A 14,906-nucleotide genomic window follows, 5' to 3' on the forward strand; every position below is an offset into this window, starting at 1 on the left:
TTGGGCCCCACACTATAAGAATGATGTGGAAAAATTGGAAAGAGTCCAGCGGAGGGCAACAAAAATGATTAGGAGGCTGGAGCACATGACTTACGAGGAGAGGCTGAGGGAACTGGGATTGTTTAGTCTGCAGAAGAGAAGAACCAAGGGGGATTTGATAGCTGCTGCCAACTACTTGAAAGGGAGTTCCCAAAGAGGATGGATCTAGATTGTTCTCAGTGGCATTGGATGACAGAACAAGGAGCAATGGTCTCAAGTTGCAGTGGGGGAGGTTTAGGTTGGATATTAGGAAAAACTTTTTCACTGGGAGGGTGGTGAAGCACTGGAATGGGTTACCTAGGGAGGTGGTGGAGTCTCCTTCCATAGAGGTTTTTAAGGTCAAGCTTGACAAAGCCCTGGCTGTGATGATTTAGTTGAGGATTGGTCTCGCTTTGAGCAGGGCATTGGACTAGACGACCTCCTGAGGTCCCTTCCAACCCTGATATTCTATGATTCTATGAAATATGTTACACAGAATATGTGGCATTCAGAATTAGGACAACTACGTGGGCAATAAGATAATACCCAAAAATTCTACATAGATTAAATGTAATATCGTTAATGACAATTGCAAAGGCTAAGATTTTAAATGTACAGACATCAGGGAATTCAAGGATAGCCCCTTATAACCATACCTTGGTGTATATTTGATATTACTGTAAATGTCTTAACTTGTTGTGCTTTGATAAGTACACACAAGTGAGACTTTGAAACATCATGAACCTTCAAGTTTCCTAAATGAGCTCCCAGGTTTGGAGGCCTTTGTGCCTACCATTATTTTAAGGTGCTGGCTGTAGGATGGGCTTCTCTTTGAGACAAACTTTGGGTGTTTTCACTACAAAAGAGAATCACAAACCTTCTGAATAAGGGAAACTATCATGTATAGGCCATCAACTGGTCTGCACAGTAGACTCAACTACCTCTGCAAGGGACACATCTATACTCATGCAAAGAGGGCAATAAGGGTACAAGCTGCCATCAGGCCAAAGGCAAAACTACTGCCCCTGCTCCTCTGGACCTGACTAGATTTACTGCCTGAAGAAGATCTCAAAACCTGTCCTGGGGCAATAAAGCTAGGGCTCTTGTCATATCTAAGGTGGCCCCTAGGAAAGTGAAAGACTGTGTAGGAACCAGTGTGATTTTTCAATGTTTACAGTAAAACCCAAAGATTTAAAGAGGAAAAATATCTCCTGTAGGGCAGAGTTATAAGACTGGGCTCTAATGAGACAGACATCTAGGAACAAGGAAACACCTGCAGGCCCCGTCTATGAAGTTGAGCTGCCAAACAGTTAGTGAACACATGAGGCATACTGAAAGCTCAAAGGGTGGTACTTTGTACTGGTGATGACCCATGCCCAGCAGGAACCTAAGGTATCACCAATGTCATAGCCTCAATGAGGCGTATAAGTAGGCATCTCTCGATAGCCAAGAGCTTTTTTTATTTTTTAAAGCAGAAAAAACTGTTAAGTTCAAATAACCATCTTTTCATACCATCAAGTAGGGGCTGTAGCACATCATAGTCAAGCACTGACACCTCTAGTAGCCTGACCATCCTGGCCCATGGGCTCCTATACCCACTGCCTCCTTGACCCTTGAGGAAACCCTCTTACCCCTCGCTACCATCCAAAGAATTATAGGAAATTCTATGGGTTGAGAATAAGCTTTTTTTAACCTAATGGTGTAATTAAAAAAAAAAAGCAAAAAAAAAAGCTGTCAACTCCTGAAAACAGAAGTGTATAATGTACGTTTCTTTTCTCTTAACTGTAGTGGTGGTAGTATAAGTTTCACGTTCAGGCTCCAGATCAATGTCTTCTTCTTCCATACAATTTTAATGTTTGCAGTTGTCATGGACAACTCTTTTAAAAAACAAGCTTGAGAAGGTAAAGTTATACCTGTTTGCAACTGACACTGGAATTTAAGTTATTGAAACAAACTAACCTTCTATACATCTATTAATTGCAACCACTTCTAAACTATTAAGACTTTTTTTTCTTAACCTACCCATAATGCCATATTTTCCCTTGCAAAAGGAAGGGAGCTGAAAGGTCTAGTAACTCAAGATCTTCTTCCGTTGATCTCACAGGTATAATACATTTAAATCTTCTTGAAAGTTTTCTGATTTCTTTTAGTGTCCCCCCTGTTAAAAGCAGAAAAAAATGTTTTCTTAATTGTATTTAATGCTAAATTACTTTATTCATCTTTCTTGGCCTACTGGATATCCATTTCAGCATCTGTAATTCATCACTGTATGCAGGCCAGTGTTCATGGAACTCCTTAAATGTACTGCATGTATTAAAAGTATAGGAACAACCACACAACATTTTAAAAGTGACTCATCACCACATGCAAAGACATCAAAATGTTAACACAACCACGTGTTACATGTGCAATCAAAGTTGTAAGTTACCATAACATGTTGTTATGAAATATATTTAAAACAATAGTAGTTAACAAGATAGCAGACCTTCAAGTAACTTTACGCAGGTTACACTTTGCTTTTTCTTTCATGACATTTCCAGCAATTTTAGTGGCTGCTGTCTTGAGAACAACCAGAACTAGAATATGCTTTATTCCACTAGAAAACAGCTTGACATTTCAGTTTTTAAGTGGTACAAACCATTACATTTTAGTTAGCAATATGAGAGCAAGTGGCTGTTAAAACAGCATCAGAACTGAAGTGAGGGGAAAAATTCAACACAGTAGTAAACATAATAATATGATTTTAAGTACCACTTGGTAACTTACCAAAACTAGAAATGAATGCTTTATATTACTGGAGAAGCTACCTGAGTTTAGTACGGGGGTGGGCAAACATTTTGGCCTGAGGGCCACATCTAGGTATAGAAATTGTATGGTGGGCCATGAATGCTCATGAAATTGGGGGCTGGCGTGAAAGAGGGGGTGAGGGCTCTGGTGTGGGGCCAGAAATGAGGAGTTCAGGGTGAGGGAGGAGGCTCCAGACTATGGAAGGGGGTTGGGGTTGGGGCTCTGGCTGGGGGTGCGGGCTCTGGAATGGGGCTGCAGATGAGGGGTTTGGAGTGCAGGAGAGTGCTCCGGGCTGGGACTGAGGAGTTTAGAGGGTGGGAGGGGGATCAGGGCAGGGGCAGGGGAGCGGCCACAGTTCCTGGACAATGGGAGCTGCGGGGGGCAGCGCTTAGGGTGGGGGCAGCATGTGGAGCTCCCTGGCCCTGGCTGCCCCTACGCCTAGGAGCTGGAGCAAGGACATGCTGCTACTTCTGGAAGCACCGCAACGCCCCTGACCCCACTCCCTGCCTGCACGCGGAGCAGGGCAAGCCCCTGACCCCACTCCCCGGCAGGAACTTGAGGGCCAGATTAAAAGTTCAGACGGGCCGTAGTTTGCCCACCCCAGTCTAGTATCATAAGACATACATTTTATCCCTTAGAGATACAGGGATGTCATTTCTTAAAATGATCACAGGTCACTCAATCACAGCAGTGCTTGTCTGATATGGTTGCTGGATTGAATCTAGGAACGCTCTGATCTAAGACCAGTGTAATTATGTTTCCCTGTAATGTCAAGAATCAGTTTGATACACTTAATCCTGTAATTATTTTGCTATGCACCTAATAACCACTAGTTTTTGGCTAAATAACATTTGAACTAATTAGTTCCTGAATGGATAACAGGAAAGATATATATCAGTGAATTTCTGAAATAAGTAACTTTCTGCAAAAACAACTTGAGCTTAAATTAGATTTAAGATCATACAAAAGCATTAATATAGGAACTCTGGCTTTGCCTCATATTTTATTATTATTATTATAACAACAGTTATTTATCATGCACGAGTGACTAGAGAAGCCAACCAGATCAGGACCCCACTGTGCTAAGCACTGTACAAATACATTGTAAGAGACAATACCTACCTATAATGTAACCATAAAAGATAAATAAAGCTTGGGAGGGGAACAGAGGCACCGAGACATGAAGTGACTTGCTCAGGGTTACAAAGCAGAGCCAAGAATAGAATCCAGTCCAGTGCCATAGCAACCACCTCTTCAGAACACAATGCTTGAAATGTTATGGCCAGATGAAGGATTTAAATCATGCGTTAAGCATAAAACTCAGTACAGCCTTAACTATGGAACCATTGCGATTCTGCCATAATTTAAAGGTATTTGGAATATAAAGTCATTGCAGACAATGTTTTCAGTGTACCAACAAATCAACATCTACAAATGTGTTGGATTAACAATAGCTGTCCTTTGAAATCAATCAGTGAATTTACTGGATAAAAATGGAAGTAAATGAATAATACATATTAATCTAAATGTAATCAATATCTTAAACTCCACCTTTTTTAAGGTTTGCCACAAATTAGCTTTATTTATGTTCATTAAAAGTTGTTTAAATAAAGGCTGATGTAGCAGTGGACAGTGGCAGCTCCAGGCACCAACGCTCCAAGCGTGTGCCTGGGGCGGCAAGCTGCGGGGGCGCCCTGTCAGTCCCTGCAAGGGCGGCAGTCAGGCTGCCTCGGTGGCATGCCTGCGGGAGGTCCGCCGGTCCTGCGGATTTGGCGGCGGGGACTGGCAGACCTCCTGCAGGCAAGCCGCCAAAGGCTACCTGACTGCCGTGCTTGGGGTGGCACAAAAGCTAGAGCCGCCTCTGGCAGTGGATCTGTTTCCTGGATTCAGCGCTCTCTCAACTCTCAGCTCAACAGAGGCAAAAAAAATCCTGTGGAAGTAACATGGCTCAGCATCTGGTCTCTGGGGAAGGGAAGATCTCATACTGTACTAAAGCAAGCTGCTTATGCAACACCAAGAGTAATATTTAGATCTACTTGGCCAGAAGAATAGCTGCTGTTGTGTGTATGAGGAGAAATTAAGGAAGGATGTATCTGGGAACACACAAAAAACTCCTCCCCCATCTTTTTTAGACACATTCCATTGACAGTATTCAGAAGGAGAAAATGAACTGAAATACTGGTCACCTAAAGTTTCTTTTAGTAAATATATGAAGATTTACAATTGTGTCTTTCACTTCCACTCCACATGCTCTCTTTCGCTCTCAAACATTCAGCTGCTGGGGCTTTAATATCTTCCAATGATTTGCAGAGCAAGGTATATTGTTTGGTTATTTTAGGAGGAAAAAAACCAGAATCAGACACAGAACTAGGGAGACAGGGCTTTTACAAAGGAAGAAAATTATATCAACAGATTGAAGAATTTGGGGACATACCACAAAACAGACAACTGTTGAAACTAGCCAGATAATAAGCTAAGTAGCAAACCGAAGGGGCCTTGCATTAACCCTAATGATCTGTCCATGGAAAGGGCCAACTGACTCACTCTTGCCCTTCCACATTGATCCACTTGGATACTGTGCCCTTGTTTTAAATTCAGAATGTGAAGCTGTGCAAAAATTTCTTACTTATATTCTACCCAAACATCCTTATTTATATCTTTGCCTAAACTGCTTTGTTTAAAGTTAGGTGGCTTTTTTTCTCTCCCCCTAAAAAGCAATCACTTAAAAAGAACACTGCTTCAGCTTTATGTGACACAACACTGACATCCAGAGGCTGACAAAGTATATAGTAGGTTTGCATTAGCAGAAGGCTTTTATTTATCCAGCCATAGCTGAAGATTTTTAGTAAGACTGCAATCACCATTCCAAATCAGAACTTTACCTACCTAAAAGCCCAGCTGGAGACAGTACATTTTTTTTAAAACTGCATCATCACTAAGCTTCTTGGTTTGGATTTATCAGATACAAAGGTATCTGACTCGTGTCTGGTTTACAGAAATCCAAACCCACTATTTTTTGCAAGTTTAAATTTTTATCCGAAAACATCAGAGACTCAACCAACCACCTCTAACCTTAAAATGCTAATGGATTTTACCATCTCTTACAGTTGATTCTAATATGCGTGTGCTTGTTTTTAAAAACAACTCACTAACTAACTTTTTGTTTTTAAATCAGAGATATTAAAATCCTAAATTTCTAGTGGTAAACTCCACTGCGCCATCCTAGGTGGTATAACTGTAATTTAATTATCTTACCTTGTACCATAATCAAAGTATCTTCTGGCTCTTGAAGCAGCTCATCGTGTTTTACAAAATGAACAGCTATTTTTCTTTGCCCCTGATTTTCTGTATCCCACACTGCAGAATCATACCACAATGAATTATGTACTTCTGGATTTGGAGCTGCAGCTGCACAGTCTCTTAATATTAAGTCGAAATCATCGTCATTTGGAACTTCTTGCCTAAAAACATTTTAGAAAGCAATAAGCAAATAGTAGCAGCTTCTCTTTCAATAGTCTAGTAACTGAAATACAGTACTTTAAACAAACAAGATATTGAAATATTATTATAACAGCAGCATATACTGGAAAATTCACACTGATCTTTGACAAAAGATAATATACAACCAAGTTGTAGCAATTTAAGGGTTTGATGGTGCACAGCAAAGGTGTGGAGTGTTGTGTATATAAGCTCAAGGAAAACTAGTCCTGCATGAATGAGCCTGCTGCTGCATGCCAAGAAAGCGAATCCTGTCTGTCAGTAGGGGTAAAGTCTAATACCTTCATCCAAGCCCACACTGAAATCAACAGAAAGATTCCCACTGACTTCACTGGGCTTTGGAAATAGGCCCTAAAATGGCCACATAGCTACATGTCTCTTCAACAGTGAAACCCAGATTATCCCACTCTATTTTACCATGCATTCTGCAAAAAAAGAAAACAAGAGCAGCAGCTGTTTGAAACCACTTTCCACTGCAAGACAATACCTTACTTTGTACCACACATAACCACTGTTTGAACTTGTGCTGGAGTGCAAACACATTGCATTCCTTGCTCTGCATGGTGGAATAGATAGCAGGATGAACCCAATGTATAAGTGTAATCATAAACACAAAAATAGTGGACTGCTTATATCAGAGGGGTAGCCGTGTTGGTCTGGATCTGTAAAAGCAGCAAAGAGTCCTGTGGCACCTAATAGAGTAACAGATGTATTGGAGCATGAGCTTCCGTGGGTGAATACATCCGACGAAGTGGGTATTCACTCATGAAAGCCCATGCTCCAATACGTCTGTTAGTCTACAATATGCCACAGGACTCTTTGCTGCTTGGACTGCTTATGAAATTTTAACAACAAATGTTCTGGCACACTTTCTGTTGGGGGAAAAAGCCTTGTTGGCTTTGAGTGGAATAGCAACAAGGAGACAAGAAACTGTTAAAATTAAAAAAAAAAAAAAAAAAAAAAAAAAAAGATGGGTGTTTTGTTTTAGGATGTCTGAAACTCAGACTCTCTCTATTTAAAAAAGCATTTACTCACACCAATTCCTGCTCCCAAAGAAATCAAGGGCAAAAGTCCAACCAGAGCATGCTTCTGAACGCATAACTGTACTACTGCATGCAAAAGGATTGAGCACTAATTGGGTCTGTTTTTTCCTTCTATTGGCATTTGTACCCAATGTATGTATTTATTCATTTGCTATATGATTTTTAAATTTTAAGAATAAAGTTGTAGTCCCTGTACACACACACACACACACACACACACACACACACACACACACACTCTCTCTCTGTATAATTCTTGTGGGCTGGTCAGGAATTTGCATTTCACAGGAATTCCATTTTTTCAAAAGCATTTCATTCTGAATTGGAACAAAGTATCAAATTTTGAAATTTTCTCACCAAACAAAATTTTTCAAACTTTTTTGTTTTGGGTTTTACATTTTTCATTTTAAAAAATATTTTATTTAAAATAAAATAAAAATATAAAAAACAAAATTAAATATGAAATAAAATTTTGAAATGAAAAGTAACAAATGAAAAGCAAAAATATTCTGACTTTACTCAAATGCTTCAATTTTTTAAAAACAATATTTTGTCAAAAGTGACGTTCCCATGGAATGTTTTGATTTTGATGAATCGGCATTCTCCTACAAAAAAAGTTCTATAAGGTTTTTTCACAGCACTATTCAAATGAAGAACCCTCTTTTTTTAAACCAGTAACAGCTTTATTTATTAATTGTAAAATATAGATGTTTGTGTAATAAAGGACAGTGTCATTAAATTGTTAGAACTGAAGTGTACCATGAATTATTAAAACAAAGCTCATTCCTTGAAGATTTCACTAACTCAGCCAGAGGTATGGGTCTACTACAGAAGCGTGAGGCTGAGGTCAGACTAGATTATCATTTTGGCTCCTTCTGGCCTTAAAGTCTATGATAATAATACTTAGCTCTCATATAGCACTTTTCATCAATACATCTCACAGAAAATCACAATCTTGAATGTATTTATCCCCACAACAGCACTTTGAGGTAGGGAAGTGCTATTATTCCCCTTTTACAGATGGGGAAGTGGAATATATGGGTCCACCGATACCATGACAGAATGCCCCTCTCCTCAGCTCCATTTATAGAGCAACTTCCGAACAGTTCTTATGCAGGTTTGCAGGGAGGTAGAAACAGGATGAAACTCCCCACTCTGGTTGTGACTTGTCAAATACACCTCTACCCCGCTACAATGCGACCCGATATAACACGGGTTTACATATAGCGTTGCAGCAGCTTGACAGTTTTCAAATGATACTTCCCCCCTTAATAAAATAACTTTGAAAATAAAACCGAACTCTGCTTCTAGTTGTACTGACAGTCTCCACCATTTTAGAATTCTAAAAGCCAAAATACAGATAGTTACGTGGATACTAACAGGTTATTATGATGAGATACTCAAAAAAATTGTAAGAGAAGGGTTAGGTAAATCTTGCTTCTAGGTCCCGGGAAAAATTGAATGCAAAATTTGTGAACTGGAACAGAAACTAGAATTCTGGAGCTACTGAATAGAACTTAGTAAGCATATCCCATATGACTACAGTCTTCCCCAACTAATTTCAGTAAACTTCTAAGCCTTTGCTTGAAATGAAATGGATTTAAATTCAACTCATCTTCAGTGTTAAAAGAAAGATGAAAATATTTAAAAGCTTATCTAAGATTCCTAAAACATACTGAGCAATCTGTAACTTTTACTGTTATTATGTAAAACACTTACAGTGAGTTGCATTTTGAACAATAAAGTTTAACGGACTGACAGAGCTTCTCGGGTTTAAAAGTTCTGAGTTTTGCTCTAATGCGATACTGTTGAGGAACTGAGCTGTTTAAGATAGTATTCAGTGCTGTGTCATCCAAATGCTGATGATCTGTTAATACTGTAAAGCAATAAAAATACAAGCTATTAAGCAATGAAACAATATTTGGAACAATAGAAGTGCACAATACAGTGAGTGAATGGAACCATTACAGGGATGTGTTAAAAGAATTTGCACTATTGTTTTTTTTTTTTTTTTTTAATTTGGAATTTTCTTGAAAAAGGTAAGGATACTCTACTGGTTCCTAAAGTCTGTAAGCACATTTGAGAAATCATGTTAGCAGCATTTTTCTGCAGCTGTAGCTAAAACTGATAAGGGTTCTAAGTAATTCAGCTGATGGCTGCAATTCCACTTCCCATGGAACTGAATGTTAGATTTGCAAACCCTGGTAAAGTAAAATGGTGGTTTTGCAGTACTCAAGCCAGTTTTGACCAATCAGATGTCTATTTTTATGAAAAAAGTGGCAGGAACAGGTATTAGCTGAGCAGACAGAACTTTTAAGTAATGTATCTGTGGCTGCAGTCTCCACTTTACAAGTGTTTCAAATGGTTCCTTTGGCATTTAAGACATAAGACGTCTCCAAAGTCTGCAGTGATTTAACCATAGGTGAAAAGAATTCAAGTAGCGAAAAATCCCACATATTTTAATAAGAATAATTTTTGAAATGTCATAACTTCTTCCCATTTAAAAATGTTCCAATACAATGAAACAAACGGAATAGGATATTTCAACAAAGGTGACTGAAACAAGATACTTCCAATTGAGAGGATGAAAGCACAAGGATGAACATATTGGCATCCCATAGACATAACTGCCCAATTTGTTGTGTGGCTTTATCTAAATGCATATTTTCCTTAAAAAAAACACATTCATAATAGAAATTAGACAATTACAATTACTTCAACAGTTTTGTATGCTAATATCTCAACATCCATCCTTGTTATTTAAAAGTAGGCTTAGCAGAATTCAATTTTTATTTTCTTATAATTTTGATGAATATCTATTTTTATTTTAAGCTTTTTCTATTTTTTAATCATTTAAAATTTTCTCATATATGGGAAATTATGGGGATGGGGGGGGTCCGACAAATGCGAGGGATCAGACAGCAATGATTCAAAATGTTAAAGTTTTCTAACCACTAAAACACAAATTGTCAATATCACATGTCAAAATATACAAAGCAAATATCCTTAAATTAAACCCCAGTAAGTTCTCTAGCAGCATTTTTGTTATTTGGAACATCTGTAAATTTTGATCATCATCAATGGAAATATTTTTTTCATCACATTGATATTGAAATTTACTGAAATTTACAGATAAACTTCTAATCCTTCCAAGACTATTTATAAGAAGTCTATTACCTTGGTATAAAAAATATTTCCTACCTGTGACAGATAACTGCTGGCATCTCTGTGAATATGACTGGTCTGTTAAGAAATGACATATTTTCGAGGAAAAATAGTTGTGTTAATTGAGTATGACATTGCTACTAACTGCTTAACATTGTACAATTGTTATTAATTTTGAGTTATAGATAAATGCTGCGTTTCAGTTAATAGGAAAAAAGTAATCACTTATGAAAACTTGCTTCTCTACATAAAACTTCATTTATATTTGTCTTGATGTCATTTGTAGTTGAGAAATTTCTATTTTTTTTAGTTGTGAAAATCTCTCTCTTATCTACATTATAAGAGACAATGGCATCCCATTGGACCATATTTGGTCTAGTTAGTGGACAAACAAAACATCTATGAAAAATAAAATAAAAACAAAACACAAGGTGTAAGTCAGGGATCCAAAGCAGATGGATTTTTGAATGATTAGGGGATGCCATTACCACTTACAATGTAGATAGGAGAGAGATTTTCACAACTAAAAAAGTAGAAATTTCTCAACTATAGTGGACCCTCTTATGGTAAGAGGCATTGTCAGATGCAGGTATAAATCTATTGTAAAGCACCTTTCATGGTTTAAAACACTTTAAGTGGCACATTCATATGATCATCCATTCTGTTTGAGCAAGACTTGCTTTTCATTATCTCTGTGTCCTTCAGGTTTTGCTCAAACTGTATGGGAGAAGAGACTAACAGTAAAAGGCTTCATCAGGTGCAGGTATCTTTATTCAAATATAATAATATTTATCTTAGATTTATGTTTACATGTGTAGACCCACACACAGTGCATGTTAGTACAACCCTCGTTACTCATCACATCTGAGCTGCATTTTTATTTTTACCCAAACCTTGTTTTCTATATTTGTTAACAAAGAACAGTATTACAGTAAACATCTCGATAATTAGATTCTATACACTATAGGATATCTGCTACCTTTCACAGACATAGATTTCTGTTAAGCTCAAGGACACTGAAACATGCTTTTATCCTGATCAACAGCTCTGGACATTAACTTCTACTGCCTGGTAGACTGAGTTCTAGAAGTAATTTATTCACTATTCTGATTGTTCCTGACCGCATCAAAAGTTCAGAGGTCTATAACTTCATAATCTGACAGCTAACAGCTAATTTGCTTGAAAACAAACCCAACACCTTTTTTCTTAGTCTTGTAGCAATTCTGAGGTTCTGTCTATGTGGTGGTCACCACAGTGGAATCTAAGAGCAGTAAGGGTCTCCTAAATAGATGCAGTTCTACAGGATTCAATTCTACATAAAAGAGAATTAATATAAAAGAGATAACTATTGGAAAAAAGACAGTTACCTGTTCTGTAACTGGTGTTCTTTGAGCTGTGTTGCTCATGTCTATTCCACAATAGGTATGTGTGCTCGCCATGTGCACCAGTGCCAGAAGTTTGTCCTTTAGCAGTACCTGTACTGGGGGAGCACCGCTGCGACTCCTGGAGTGGTGCCTCTATATCGTGCTATAAGGGGAGCTGTGCGCTCCCCCCACCCTTAGTTCCCTCTTGCTGGACAACTCCGACAGAGGGGAAGGAGGGCAGGATGCGGAATGGACATGAGCAACACATCTCGAAGAACACCAGTTCTGGAACAGGTAACTCGTCTTTTTCTTCGAGTGATTGCTCATGTGTATTCCACAGTAGGTGATTCCAAGCTGTATGTATTGCAGGTGAGTAGGATTTATGAGTTCCCAGGACACAGTGCCGCCCTGCCGAACCCAGCGTCATCCCTAGTTTGTGAGACGATCGCATAATACGAAGTAAACCTGTGAGCTGAGGCCCAAATGGCTGTCCTACAGATGTCCACGATAGGGACATGAGCTACATAGGCAGCCGATGAGGGCTGAGTCCTAGTTGAGTGCGCCCTGAAGCCTGGAGGCGGGGGAACCCCTGCCAGATCATAGCACATGTGTATGCACGAGGTAATCCAGCTTGAAAGACACTGGGTGGAGACAGGCTGCCTTTTGCCCTGGAATTCTACAGGAACCTTTCCACCGCCCCCAGGTGTAGTAGTCGCTCCACCTACTGCTCTAGGTTGGGCAGGGGTGATCTGAACTGCAATGTGTAGCCCCTGGAAATGGTGCTGAGGACCCATTGGTCCAAAGTTATACAGGACCACGCCCTGCAGAAGGCAGACAAACGGTTGCAGAACACAAACTTTATTAAAAAGGAGGGTTTCCCTGGCAACTGCCCCAGTGCCCCCTGCAAATAGTCAAAACCGCCTTTTTCCCTGCCTTTTGCCCTTAGAGGGCCCTGGCTGCGGGGCAGAGTGGGACTGCCGCTGAGACCGGCACTTCTGGTCTCTCGGCCTCTTTTCTTCCAGACTGAGCCAACGGCTGCGGTTTGGCCTTGTCCTTAGCTGGAGGGACGTAGAGGCCCAAGGTTTGCAGAGTGGTATGGGAATTTTTCATCCCGTGCAGCCTGACATCCGTCTGATCTGCGAACAGAGCCTTCCCATCGAACGGTAGGTCCTGCATGGGGGACTGGGCCTCCGCCGATAGCCCGGACAGGAGGAGCCACGATACGCTGTGCATAGATATCATGGATGTCATCGAACGGGCTGCCATGTCGGCCGTGTCTGACACTGCCTGAAGGGCCGCTTTGGCTGCCACCACCTTCTAATCCATCAAAGCCTTCAAGTCCTTTCTGTCCCACTCTGGGAGGAGAGGTTTGAACTTTGGCAGGGACTCCCATAGATTGAAATCATAGCGGCTCAGCAAGGCCTGATGATTGGCCACCTTGAGTTGGAAACTCGCACAGGAATAAAAATTTCCTACTGAAGGAGTCCAGTCTTCTGGCATCTTTGTTCTTGGGGGTGGGCATGGACTGTCCCTGTTGCTCTCGATGGTTTAACAATTCCACCACTAGCGAGTTAAGTGCTGAGTGGGAATAGAGGTACTCATGGTCCTGGGCCGGCATGAAGTACTTCCTCTCAGCCTTCCTGGAGATCGGGGCCAAGGAGGCGGGAGTGGAGGAGATGCTGGCCACCCCCTGGTGGAGGGGTAGCACCACACAGCCCGGTGCCAAGGAAGACAGTACATTAACAAGGGAGTTGGATGGGCCCTCCATCTCCTCGGCCTGCAGCTGGAGATTGGACGCCACCCACTTTAGCAGGTCTTGATGTGCCTTAAAATCTTCCTGCGGGGTAGAGGGTGGGGGTATTGTTTTGGTGTCCTCCGACGTCGGTGAGAGCCAGCCCGGAGCTGTGGGCCTCCGTGGGTACTGGGCGATCAACCCCCAGGTCGGAATCCAGGTATCGAGCTGCCAACTCATGGCCTGCCGATCTGCTCCTCGGCCGAGATGGGGAGGCTGAGGGAGCCACGGTGCCCATTGGCACCACTATCCCTGCCACAGGGCCTCTTGCCACTTCCCAAGCTGAGGGCCTGGTGGTGCTGGTTGGTCCGGCGCAGCCGCGCAGTCCAGAGGTGGGGGGCTGGGTGCTGAGGCCACCATTGAGCGTGGTCCCGTAGGAGTGGCGGTGCTTGTTATGCCATCTTCTGCAGGACCGGATCCTCAACGTCGAGAACTGGTACCCATCAGAAGTGCTGCTCTAGTACTCTCCTCGGCGCTGTGAGCTTTGGTGCTTCGGTACCAGAGAATCATGAGGGGAGCCCCATGTGTAACATCTGGCAGTGTTGGAGCATTGACGTCGATTGTGTCGGGACTGGCTACGGAAACTGTGTCACAAGGAGGAGCGTCTCTGGTGCCTGCGCCCCTCACTGCATGGCATGGAGGGTCCTCAAGACTCCTGCCCAGGTGGTGAACCGATTAGCCTGGTTGGCATCAAGGGTGAGCATGAACTGCAAGTTGACCAGCCACTGTGTGTCCTGTGAGGCAGGGAGTGGTCCTCGAAATGAGAGCTGTGCCACGCTAGGGGGGACTGACGAGTACCCAGTGGCTGCTTGCTGTGGGACCGAAGTCCCGTCAGCGGCAGCACCCTGGGTACCGGTAGGCTCAGAATGTCCCGTGCAGCTTGCAGAGCCTCCGGTGTTGATGGCATCCTGACCGCAGGAGACGTGCGTGCAGATGGCGCCAGGCTGCTCTGCTCAGCACGAGTCGGAGGTTTTGGGCCCGAGGGGGAGACTGAGGGCTGCCCGATGCGGAACCAGCCTCTCCCCTTTCCTTCTCTTGGTGCCGCTGTGAGATGGAGCCCTTCCCTTGCTTCTTGGAGAGGGAGCAGTGCCGGCTAGTGGAGGGGGCCTGCTGCACACCGACGATGTGCCGGGCGCCGAGTCCACTCAGCACGCTGGAGTTGGGGCCAGCGTCGAATCCATAAGGAGTGCTCGAAGCCTGATGTCCCTCTCCTTCTTAGTCCACGGCTTGAATGATCTG

The 14,906-nt window shown here is 41.9% G+C and overlaps 1 protein-coding gene across 9 annotated transcripts in view; it reads right to left on the reverse strand.

Moving 5' to 3' along the window:
• The window catches only part of POT1 (protection of telomeres 1), a 159,405-nt gene that overhangs the window by 13,364 nt on the left and 131,135 nt on the right, over positions 1 to 14,906 (reverse strand). For all 9 annotated transcript variants that reach the window (XM_030549168.1, XM_030549170.1, XM_030549169.1 and 6 more), the window contains 4 exons: positions 10,548 to 10,589; positions 9,066 to 9,222; positions 6,061 to 6,266; positions 2,041 to 2,176 (listed from right to left, as the gene is read on the reverse strand). In XM_030549168.1, the coding sequence (XP_030405028.1) occupies positions 2,041 to 2,176; positions 6,061 to 6,266; positions 9,066 to 9,222; positions 10,548 to 10,589 (541 nt within the window). The remainder of the gene's footprint in view (positions 1 to 2,040; positions 2,177 to 6,060; positions 6,267 to 9,065; positions 9,223 to 10,547; positions 10,590 to 14,906) is intronic.

The sequence above is a fragment of the Gopherus evgoodei genome, chromosome 1 (assembly GCF_007399415.2).
Source record: "Gopherus evgoodei ecotype Sinaloan lineage chromosome 1, rGopEvg1_v1.p, whole genome shotgun sequence".
NCBI classification, from domain to species: Eukaryota; Metazoa; Chordata; order Testudines; family Testudinidae; genus Gopherus; species Gopherus evgoodei.